Source organism: Mizuhopecten yessoensis, unplaced genomic scaffold (assembly GCF_002113885.1).
Source record: "Mizuhopecten yessoensis strain PY_sf001 unplaced genomic scaffold, ASM211388v2 scaffold4947, whole genome shotgun sequence".
Taxonomy (NCBI): Eukaryota; Metazoa; Mollusca; class Bivalvia; order Pectinida; family Pectinidae; genus Mizuhopecten; species Mizuhopecten yessoensis.
The window spans coordinates 690,370-702,889 of record NW_018405801.1 but is presented as its reverse complement, the minus strand read 5'-3'; the positions used below and the strand labels follow the sequence as shown (position 1 = coordinate 702,889).

The window sequence follows — 12,520 nt, the reverse complement described above, 5'->3', positions numbered from 1 at the left end:
GATACAAACACCCCCACCCCAGGATACAAACACCCCCACCCCAGGATACAAACATCCGCAGCTCCAGGATACACACAACACTAGCATGAGATACAAACACCCCCACCCCAGGATACAAACACCCCCACCCCAGGATACAAACATCCACAGCTCCATGATGCAAACATCCACAGCTCCATGATACAAACAAAGCAAGCCTGAGATACTCCCACTCCCACTCTGGTACTCACCTTCCTGGAGACATTTGGACTTGTCTGTGTGGTATTGGTCGACTTGAGTGACCCGGTCCTCACATGCTTGGTGTGTTCCCTCCGCTTTTGACAAAAGATAAAAAACAGGTACATAAGTGGCAGGGTGGCTATACAAAACAGGATAGCAAAAATGGTGGCATAGCTACCAAGGGACGCATTGCCGCCCATCACAGAAATGTCAGTCAATCTCGGCATCAGTTACCATGGAGACCAGCATAACAGAAATTATCATGACATATCGCTTTTATTTTTTCAATCCACTGACACAGACTTTGCATGTACACACAATAGTTCCTAGATGTTAACTCCAGCATAGGATAAATTCTCAGGTAGAAAAGTTAGCTTCACTGTCCTTACACAACAATCCCTAGCATACTGGAAATGTCAAATGCAAGCATTTGGATGCTTAAATGAAACATGGAATGTCAAATACACTGTATAACACTCGTAAATTTAGTTAATATTTCACGTTTTACATAAAATTCCAGAAATATGATGACGATCTTGTTGCCAGTGGGACACTAAAACACACCAATGACCCTGATAATACTCCAATGAAAACTACAAATCTGCACTTTGTAAACAGTTAAACCTCAGCAGGTAAGAATTCAAGGTAATACGGAACGGATGGCAAACATCCTGACCACGACCTGTTACATAATCTGCGGGTCTGCTATCTAGTAAAGCAGACATTTACGTGACCTGATGCCACAACCGACCAAGTACTTCACTGCAATGACACCACATATCAACATCCGCAAGTCACTGTTAGTACTAGTCACCCTTCTACATCACCAGCTGGTGTCTGGCGATCAGTGGATGATAGATCCCAGAAACAATACACATATTACACATAATTAATCCAGGTACGCTATGGATATATCCCATTTCATTTGTCACACACGGTTCTATACAGGTACATATTGTTTCTCCACTTCCTCACCTGTGGGCTATAATTGATCTTGCTGGGTCTTTTGTTGCTTCGTTTACACTGTAATACAATGGTACTGCAACTTCATTAGTAGATGTTCAATATCATCTATACAGCCGACCAGTGCTGCTCATGTGTGATGTTCATCCGTAGTGTCTACATTACGTATTGATCTCGCCGATACCTATATGTAGCAGCGAGTGGTCAACACCTTCGGCAAGAAAAACCGACACTGAGGGAATTGGACAAACACGACTTTGAATACACCTAACACCACAATCTTACGAACAACTCAATGAAAAGACAGAAAATCAACAATAAATCCTCTTGATTATTGTAATACTTTCACAGGAGTTCAGGAAAATTCATTCTTTGAATGCACATGGTCTGTAGCCTGGTTTACATCACAGTACTGAATCCACAGCAGAAATCTACCACAGCCACGGAATATCAAACTTCTACACATCTTGTAGCAGAAAACGCACTTTAAGACAAAATCCTTTGAAGATGTAAACAAAATTTCTCCAGCACTATTCAGTTACCAGTATATAGATACATATGTATATATGTGTGAGTTAGTGTAGAAGTCCGTTAGGATTTCCCCAATGTTGGTCATTAGTGCAGGTGTATACAGCTGAACCTGTATACGTGTATTCACTGAGTGTACTATTATCCTCCAACCACAGGACTGACCACAAACAATACTGTATCAGTTACAGAAGTTTGTCTTAATCAGGTGCATCAGTCTCTCAGCCTCCATACCACAACATACACACGGCCAGCCAGACTTACACAACCCAAGCCTTCAGCAATTATTGAACAGGACTGCCTTTGATATCCATATCCCCTAGGGCTCGTCCTGTCTATTCTAAAACGACTATTTCTGTATCTTGATCTTTTTATTTTTATCCTCCAATTACTGTTACTGTCTATCAACCTTTATAATTTTCTCCTTCAAGGACTTCTTGTCTTTTGTTCATTTTTTTCTATTCTCCAAGGTCTATCCATCATTTTCTGCTGCACTTGTCCTATTTATCCAAATGACTTAATCTGTCTATAATATTGTATTTCTATCCTCTAATGACTAATTCTGTCTTTCTATCTTTTTATTTAAATCATCTTTTGACTAACATTGATATCTTCTTAATTTCATTTATAAATGACAATCTCTTTCTTTCTTTTTGATTCCATCTACCTTAGACTAATATATGTTCGTCTGTATCTTTTACTTCTTCCCTTGACGGACTGCTACGTTCTCTCTATTCCTATCCTCCACTTTTCCACACTATTACTTTCTATTTCTCTATTCTAAGATCTCGCTGTCTCTCTATCTTTTCATTTCTATCCTCAGTTGATTACCATTGTCTTTCTATCTATAATGTATTAGTTTATATCCCAAACACATCTTTTTTTTTCTTTTGACTTTGAAAGTCTACCTATATCATATTCACAGACTTATCTCCCTTGAGACGACTCTTTGATCCTATCTCAATCCTCGGAATGAGAAGTTGGCCTTTATTAAGAAAGTTTGTGTTGGGACCATTTCCGTATACAATGTTGCACAACACACGTATTCACCTCATTACACATTCCAGGTAAGACAAACAAAAAATTCCATCCGCAGAAATTCTGACATAGGTCTATCAGTCTGTATTTCTTGGCCTAAATCTATGTATTTGCATTTCTCCTATGATGTTCATGATCACATATTTGTTCTGTCCACTCATTATTTATACTGTGTATTGTTTCAAATACACTGACCAGTCATTTCCTAAACATATACAATGTATATTAATCATTTTAACATCCGCACAATTGTTTTTCATAATAAACACATCCTTCCTTCCTTTGACAAACCACATTGCATTTGTCCATCTTTCATTCCATGAAATGAATCTCCGATATTATTTTTCATCTCCAGATCTCTTTTTCTATATATCCTAGAGTTTGTGTCCCAACTCAAATACACATCCACATTATTTCACTGATCTTATTACAATGAGAACCAGTCAGATGATGACAGTGGGCAGGCTATTAGCAGTCTTTCAGATGGCTCCACCGATTACACTAAGAGGTGTTAGATATCAATGTCTAGGCTCCATCCAGCTTTACTCCCCGAAGTCAAAAGTCACCATAGTCTTCATCATAGAGCAAAATGCATCCCTCAGATTCACCGACTCAAGTTATTCTTAGTTATCGGAGATATGACATTTGGCCATTGGCCCTGGCTAGGATGGCTGGACCCCACATCTATCCCCACCTAAACTTGTAGCTTCCAACCAGTAGCAATATAATGAGTCTGAAGTGATTTTGATAGAGACTACATGCTAGGGAGTAGTGATCGTGTTACTGCTGTGGATACTGGTTGCATGGCTGAGCACATGGAGTAAAGAGGTGTAACAAGCCTTATTCAAAGGGTAGGTCCTGTGGGGATGTATTTGTCTCGTAGTAAAAACACATGTAAAAATGTACCGTGGAAAATAGCGAAGTGTCACCGCACACACGTTGACCTTTGCTAGTGTATCACGGAGCATATCTCTCTTCAGCAGTGTGTTCACATTTCCTGACAACCCTCTGTACGGTAAACCTCTATGTCCTGTCCTACACAATCACACCGACATACGTTTTCCGTCCCCCGTCATTGTCTCAGTCATCGGCTCACGTGCACTACAAGTTTCTTAAACAATCGTAAATATAATACACATATACCACGTCATTCGTTATCATCTTGTCAGACACATGTAGACTTCAAAATTCTTCAAAAATTGTCAGATAAATATCAAAGCAATATACGTCAACCTTTATTATCCTTATCCTCCTTAGACACAAATTTTCTTCACAATGACATGGCCAACAAACCAGCTTATCCTTTACATAACCGTCGAATAACTTTTTCACCAGTTTTGCATATAATACACCATCAACATTTTATCATCCGTTATGAGATTCACTAATACAATATTTCACAGATACAATTCCAAGACCGTTCAGTTTTATCACTACCATTAAATGTCCTGGTTTTTCTTGGATTCAAATTTATCCTAAGACAACATTTGATTAAAAGCTGAATTTTGGAAAATAACAGATAACGTCCCCATTAAATCAATGGAACCACATCCGACAACCTTAAGCTTCCATCACAAGTAGATCTCCGATATATTCCTGGAATAGAAGATCTAAACCTATATAATATATTCCTATGTCACCATGGAAACAGTTCTGATGGCCAGATCTACCACTCCAACTCACTGGACATCTGACCATTCAGGCCTGGTCTGTAGAGTTATAAGAGTGACAGACCTGTCAAGAGATAAATGCCAATGTGTCATTCTCTAAGACATCAATGATTGTCTATGTCACACTTACATTAGCTAGTCATTCTGTCTCACAACTTTGATTCTAAACCTAAACTGTTAACAGCCTGGTCAGCTTAAATCTCCCTACCCAGCTTCATCAACAATTCTACGCATACGTCATTGGTCAAAACTCCTTCATTGGTTTAACCTCCTTTGTTTTGAAATTGAAATCAATAATTTAACTCATTCTACCCCGAAGACACATTTGAACTCTTCCAGATCAAAGGTTGGAATAGTTCATTATGAAATTTTAGGGGTGAATGCGTTAAGAGTAAACTTGCAGGTTGAAACTAGTCGGCACCGATATTGATACAGTTAGGGAAGCCTGGATTCACGAGTCATGAGTTGTTTCTTTTCTAATAAATCGTGCATTTGAACCCTGAAATACAAACCAGTCCAAGGTATCTAAATACTTGAGCTTTGCATCTAGATTTATTTTATTTGTAACAGTATTTACTATGCGGCCTGAAAACTTATGATCTACACTTCGAAAATCATTTAACTTTGTTACTACATAGCTAAAACCAGCATTTATTTCCCGGAAGTGTACAAGTTTCCTCTCAGCTGATTAACGGCCAGGTGAGATACATTTATAGATAGACACCTGTTTGCCTAATAGCTTCTTCCAAATCTCATTACCATTTCCGCTATACAATGAACGCGTCAGACAAATATTCTCTCATTGTTTTTTGGCATCACTTGAAATCTGTTAACACCTCAATACATAAGTTAACCGCTTTCTCTAGCATAACATAAGCATTACACGAACAAATGTCTGTTTTCACAATTTCTTCGGGAGAAAAGATTGAATCACACTTTTTTTGCAATTTGGCTGTTCGGCTGGAACAGTGTCGGAATGCATTTTGAATGTTTACTGATCAAATTCAGCAAGTAAACAAAAATCTTCGTCTAAGAATTTCCATTCTCAGTGTTTACTATCTTACTTCAGATATGAAAATACTGATTGAAGATTTGTCTTAGGTTCAATGAAAGCTCCAATCAATCTACAAAATATCTAACCATTTGTCAGTGCTTGTAGCAATTCACCAGTATCTATCACCGCGGCTTTCTCCGAACAAGGAGACAAAAAGCAAGAATTTTCCAGTTATCAAGTCACAAACTTTCCATGTGAAAGGCAGTGATTTTATGAAAAGCTGTACAAAATGTCTCAGATTTTTGTGAAATTTTCCACTCGCCCTTTCAAGAAGGTACAATTTAAAAGAATCTGTAGAATTATCTGACAATGTTCCGTCAAGATATGAATCTCATCTAGGAATCCTTCTCCCGGCTTGGCAGTGTGTACAAAATTAATACAGATCTATTTTAAGACCAGATAACTAAATACGAATAGCATGAAAGAAAACACTGCCAGTTTGTTAGAGTTTGAATGTACATCAAAGGAACGCAACATCTACAAGGAGTATAGGATAACAATATTAGATCAATTTATTAGTGCTGTGTTAGTCATTCTCAAAGGTCTATGTGTAGAGTATCAATGTGTTTTATGATATTTTTAATATAAGTTCATGTAAAAGTAAAGAAGTATTGTTTGTTTTAACCCTGCAAGATATACAACATACCTTTTACAGAAAATCAAATCACTCAAAATATTCTCTGCCTTTCTTATATCGAGAACTTTACAAATAAAATCTAACTTCAGCTGAAAATCTACCACTGATGAAATAAGTTCCAGGCTATTGTTTATATTTTTATGATGATTCAACTTAGTCTAGTCAGATTCCGCTAACGTTTATTTGCCCATTAAATATTCTCAAAGTAAGTTTCCCTCTCTCCCACCCTATCTTCAAATTAAATGTAAATTTTAACATTTTCGATGAGTCTCTCCCTCCATGTAACAGCCACAACATGATAGGTGTCCTTTAGTCATACAGTGTATAACTAAGGGACATTCGTTCTCTAAAAACGTCCACTTCAGCCCCACTGAAGTTTTACAATCAGAACACTGTTGTTGATCATATTTTGTTTATTTCATCTTTATTATTTCTAATAAAGGTCCCGCAAGGTAGGGTTTTCCTTTTCAGGAAGGATTCATCAAACCTTTAGTCATGCTGTAGACTGGCCACAGTCTCTAGAATATTGAATTATCAAGAATACAACTTTACTCTAAACATTTGATCACTTGGATGTCTGATATCTAAACTAGGGGGAGATAAGCTAGTAGTAAAATGCAGTTGAGAAATTCTTCATAAAAACTTAGGGGCCCGATAGCCAGTCTAGTCATGCTGGAAAAAACAGTTTCCAACACTTTGCTACAATTTTTGGCAGTGATACTGGGATACTTATCATTTTCTTATCTCTTACTATCAAAAGCCATATCATGTGAAATTTCATTACCTCATTCACATTTTTCTCTTAGGTGAATAAAAGCATGAATTGACCTCAACAAATGTCCATAATTGTATGAAACTTCATTGAAATCGTAAATAGGCATTTCCTTTTAACCCTTATCAGATAATATTTCAACAGATACAAAGCTCGCAAATCATCCTAATTTAAAATACTTTATTCTACATGCAAATCAGTCCTTAATATTTAATTCTTCTTGTAAATCAGCCTGATACCAAATAAATGAAGATTAAATATATTTTGAAACACATCCTTATCGACGCTGTTTCAGTATTTATAACATATCGGATGTAGGCACCACTCCTTAACACTAACAGTTTGGATAAACCCAGATTGTAAGGTCACACACACAAAAGTTAAATGGTGTGACTATCCAAACAGTGCACTAAGCAGAAAGCCGTCTCTAAACCGTCAAAACCATCAAGTTGAAATGAATTAACCATGAAGACCAATAAAAGCCAGGTTGGACGGTCGCACTATTAAAGATATCAGGGCTTCCAGAATTTTTTTGGATGGAATTCAAATCAGAAGTAACCAAATTAGATCAGACCTCCTATATAAAGAAATCGTCACTTTAATCTTTTTATCACCAGCATCTTACAACGCTACTTAGGAAAGTGATTTATTTTGAAACAGTTGGGCAGTGTTAGACACGGACAACACATCATTTGTACAGGTGAAATATTACCATTATACCACCATTATATATTTGCAAACCAGAGCAATATATTACACATAAGGATGTAAAGTGACAGATTAAGACATACTCTAAAGTAAAAGTGGCCCATTACATGCCTAATGCTACACTGGTCCTTCAGTTGTAAATTTGTGTAATGGTGTAATTTATACAGTTGTTCTACTTTCAATATTACACCTGTATAGTCTAATGCACAGGTAACTAGGTATTTTCTACCTTTATTGCACAAACTTACTGAATTATTTCATGAATATTCGTTACATTGCAGTTAACGAGAATATTTTTCTGAAACTTGACAATCTGTATAAGTTTTGACAGATTAGCAGCTGAATCAAGTGGATTCTGTTGTCATTATGTCCAAAACTCTGTTGTAAACATATCAAATACCAAACAACATGTAACACAGTCTGCCACAGGAATATGTATCAGAGAGTTATCTCCCTTCCATAGCAATCTCCTTACAGACACTGCAGTCAGTAACACATGAACAAACAGAACCAGTTTTCTTCTTCAGATTTTTTCTTTGACATAATTACAGTTGAAAAGCAAGCACTCGTTCAAACCTTCAAATTAGCACTTTGTCAAAACAGATTAACTTTCACAGCAACATTTACACTATAATCTCAAAATACATATTTTTTATGTACAATGTATGGCATATGAATTGATTATTGTTTAAATCTAGTTGGGTGGGGTTATAATTGAGCATGGGCTTATTACCAGCCACCTAGGATAATTGCTCTACTAAAGGATTGATATTTAATCTTTTTATCACTGTAAACCATAATGGACTCATCCAAATCAATGTATGGTAGAGTCTACTAAAGTTATATAGGGGTGAAAGGGTTAACGTATGAAAGGTAGATATGATTACTCACTGTTTGAGGTACAGGTGTTTGCGTTGCGATCTCACGTCTTCGCTGGGCCCTCTCTTCTTCATCTCGTACTTCTGTGTTCTGCTTAAGGGTCTGAAAAGTTAGAAAAAGGAATATAAATGAAAACTGATAAAGAAGAAAAACTATCGAAAAAAATGCTTATAGTATACTTAAATATCATGAGAACCCATTGCTAACAATAAATGGGAAATTCTCCCATTGTTTTTTATATCCGCCTTTAATAAGATGGCAATCTCAATATTCAACGATATCATATCGGTAGTTACCTAGGTGTTAAGGAAGATCACCAATATGAGAGGAATTTCAACCCTGAGAGAGTTTGTCTTGAAAGAACCAAAGGGTTAAAAGTGTTACACTTTACAATTCAAAAACTGTGAGTAAAATCTTGTTAATTATACAGAGCATTGCGTTCCCGACACTGACAATTTTTCGATGTATTTCAGACATGTAATGAATAATTCATCCGTGGACCCAACCCTTATACATTTTACATAAGGTAGTTTGATGGTTAAAGATTAAGGTTTAAATGTCTTTTTATCCTTAAATATGATTTTCTTTTTGTATATAAAACATGATATCTTTGTCTTCAATAGGATCAGAAAACTTAATATGCAAAATTTCCCAGTTAGTTTTGTAGAAAAATGTGGCCAAATTAATGCACTGCAGAAACAATACCAAAAAAATGTTTGAAAGGATGATAAATAGAAATTTTAGAAAAAGTATGCTTAAAAACTATTAGTGAAGCTACAATTTCGAAATATTTACAAAACTAAATATTAGATAATCATACATTTTCTAAATTGTGCCGACGATATCAACTAATATACTGTATACGGTAATAGGCAGCTTGGATCAATCGTAAGGAAAGTCGGAACTATTCCAATAAGTCACAATATAAGAAAAGACTGCAGCAATGAACAATTTTAAAGACTTAAATAAAAACTTGCCATATCTGTCCAAGGAATACAGCACAAAGCATCAAACCCATACAAACGCATGTTACATCCAAACTCCGGTACTTTCAATACGATAGTCAGACACAATATAAATTCCACCCAGTTTTAAAGGGGAGACAATTTCTAAACTATTGAGTCTGTATTTTGTTCTTCATCTTAATCACAACAAATCCTTTTTATTCATGGATACAGAAGCGTTAGTCAATAAGGGGAGGTCAGAAATGATGACACGACATGATCTTGTGAAAATACTTGTCTTAATAATAAAAGAACACTGATGATCTTTCAACAAATGAAGTGTTTCAAGAGTAAATCTTATCCTCTACTTCCAAAATCAGCAGAGAAACTGTGACTAAGTGATAGGGAATGTCAGAATGAGTGGGAAAATTGATATAAATTACATATTTCATACATGCGTGGTATCTATGACAATTATAAGGCAGCCATTCACGGAACACTGAAATATGCTGTCATGTTATCAGGCTACAGATCTGTGTTGGTTTGATAACACATAAATGTGACTTTGTTTGTAAACATAACGACTTATAAATGGACCCTTGTCGATGATTCAAACTTTTTACTATGTGTAGTCACATTTGCCATTCACAATTTTCTTAAGCTCCGATGGAAATCTGATTAAAAGTTTGAAAAAAGTTTGAATGAAGAGTTTAATGGAATGTATGATAAGACAAATATGATTTCACTCAGATTTGGGTTTTCAATCAATTTTAAATATTTGTATTATATATTTCTATGGGGAAAAATAAACTACTGTGAATTCAGATATTTTCACTTGGCCCAAATTTTGTGGTTTCACGCAAAAACACCATTTCGTGTGCACATTAATTTGTGGGTTAAGAGTACCAACTAAAACGGAGAATTGCTTTATATCAAACTTTAATTCCTAAGTAGACCTGTGAATTCATGAATGAAGATTTCCCATGAAATCAAGGAAAATAAAACCTGAGGAAAATTAATGATTTCACAGTACATTGTACATCAACATTCCGAGACCAATTAATAATATATTTTCTGCCTCTTCCTGAAAACTTTAAAAAAAATATATATATTGAAACCAGCTTGAACATTCATTTCTAAACACAACGAAATGATGTTAAAAATACTATTTTCTACCCTTTCAAATTTTAGATAACAAAAAGTTTATGAAATATACAAACAAGTATGATGTTTCTTATTACTGAATTTTCTTACAACGGATGTATGAGCATGTTACTTCTGAGCATGGTTACACAGCCAGCTTTATCAATACTGAGTTTTATTAAACTTGCTCACGATCGGGCGACAGATGTTACATGTAAATTCCTTCGGATTATATTGGTGACTGTATGTTACAAGGTTGGGAGACAGACTCCACCTTATCACACAGGGAATGTTGATCCAGACTCTATCTGTTGTACTCTTTGTCACAAGAAAGTACTGATTTAAAGGTTATCTAGTTTTACACAGACAATCCCACAGCCACAATCCACAACATTTAAAGGTTAAATAGCACCACGAGACAGTTCGCCAAAAAAGCAGGAAGAATCCCTCAAAAACAAAATGTCAGTTTTGCATAAAATTGTTTAATGTAATATAAACATACATAACTGATTGACAGTGTTCTTAATCATGAAATTAGGATTGTCTTTGAAAGTAAAGGTGAACAAATTCCATTACATGGGAATTTAGATAATACCAAGGTGGCTTTGAGCTTGTCATCATGAAGGGAGATAACTGTTTAGAACAAAACGTTAAATTGTGAAATGAAATTTATAAATACAAATATGACTATAACAATATTTGTTATCAGCAAAATACTGATCACCTTTGAATATATATATAGGAAAATTCCACTGCACTGTAATTTAGATAACACAAAAGCTGGCTCACAATCATCAAGGGAGACAACTCTATAATTCTAAATAGATTTACTCATCACCTGTATACATAAGTGATGAAGAACTGTTTGTTTTGCATGGACAGCAAATATTTGTAATCAACACAACCTGAGGTGTGTTCACAACACAGCTTAACACTGTCGTCACCATGTTCTCTGCTCAGAGTTCTGTGGTCTCATAATTTCATATTCATAACATGTAACAGGATCTGCTATGTGAACACAACATTTTTAAATCCTCTTCCTCCAGTGTTGTTTATGATATCTACGCCTACTGAGTGTATTTATTACCCTGTTAGAAACATTACACTGACTTCATTTCTGTTTTTCTTTTATTACTAGAATGTTTTCAATAGATTGGAGAAATCCTATGACACAACACCCAGAGATTTTATGATATTAACACACTGATGTTCCATGTCATGCACAACATGATGTACATCCAGAGCTCTGCATCCAATTTGACATTGAGAATTAGGGGTTAGATAAATATTTGGGGTCCTCATAAATGATAATTTTCAGTATTCAGTGCTTAAAGCCATATACATCATTACACTTTGGAGACTTTATTATTATTTTTATTAACCTCGAGTCAACTGACTCATGGGTATAATACATATATTACAAGATAAGTACAACATGTTATACAATACAATACAGAATAACATATGGACATATGTTAGAGGAGAGTGACTCTTTACGTACACTTGTTGCCAAATGTAAATATTTTCCAAGATTAAAAAGTTCCTTTACATTATTGGTACTTAATAGTTGAGTTAGTTTAAACACACTCGGACTTAAACGATAATATTTCTTTATGTACTTTAACCTTAGATTTTCATAAAATGGACATTTGAGAATAAAATAAAACTCATCTTCAATGTCGCCTAAATTACATCTAGTACACAGTCGATTATGACGGTTTATATTATTCCGCCTCCCGACCTCAATATTTAAACTGTGAGAGGACAGTCTATAGCGAGTAATTTGACGCTTGAATTTTGATTGGATTGGCTTACGCAAATAAAACTGTAAGTCGACATTGTCTATCAGGTGTTGATATAAATACCCCTTTGAAGAATTTGAAATATTTGTTAACATACTTTGTCGTGAAACATCGAGCAATCTTTGTTCTATAATCTTTGCCGCAATATTAATAGGTAAGTTTT

General features: G+C 35.3%; 1 protein-coding gene across 12 annotated transcripts in view; it reads right to left on the bottom strand.

The window, feature by feature from the left end:
- The window catches only part of LOC110450043 (rho GTPase-activating protein 39-like), a 170,690-nt gene that overhangs the window by 36,939 nt on the left and 121,231 nt on the right, over positions 1-12,520 (bottom strand). For all 12 annotated transcript variants that reach the window (XM_021497271.1, XM_021497269.1, XM_021497265.1 and 9 more), the window contains 2 exons: positions 8,481-8,570; positions 231-314 (listed from right to left, as the gene is read on the bottom strand). In XM_021497271.1, the coding sequence (XP_021352946.1) occupies positions 231-314; positions 8,481-8,570 (174 nt within the window). The remainder of the gene's footprint in view (positions 1-230; positions 315-8,480; positions 8,571-12,520) is intronic.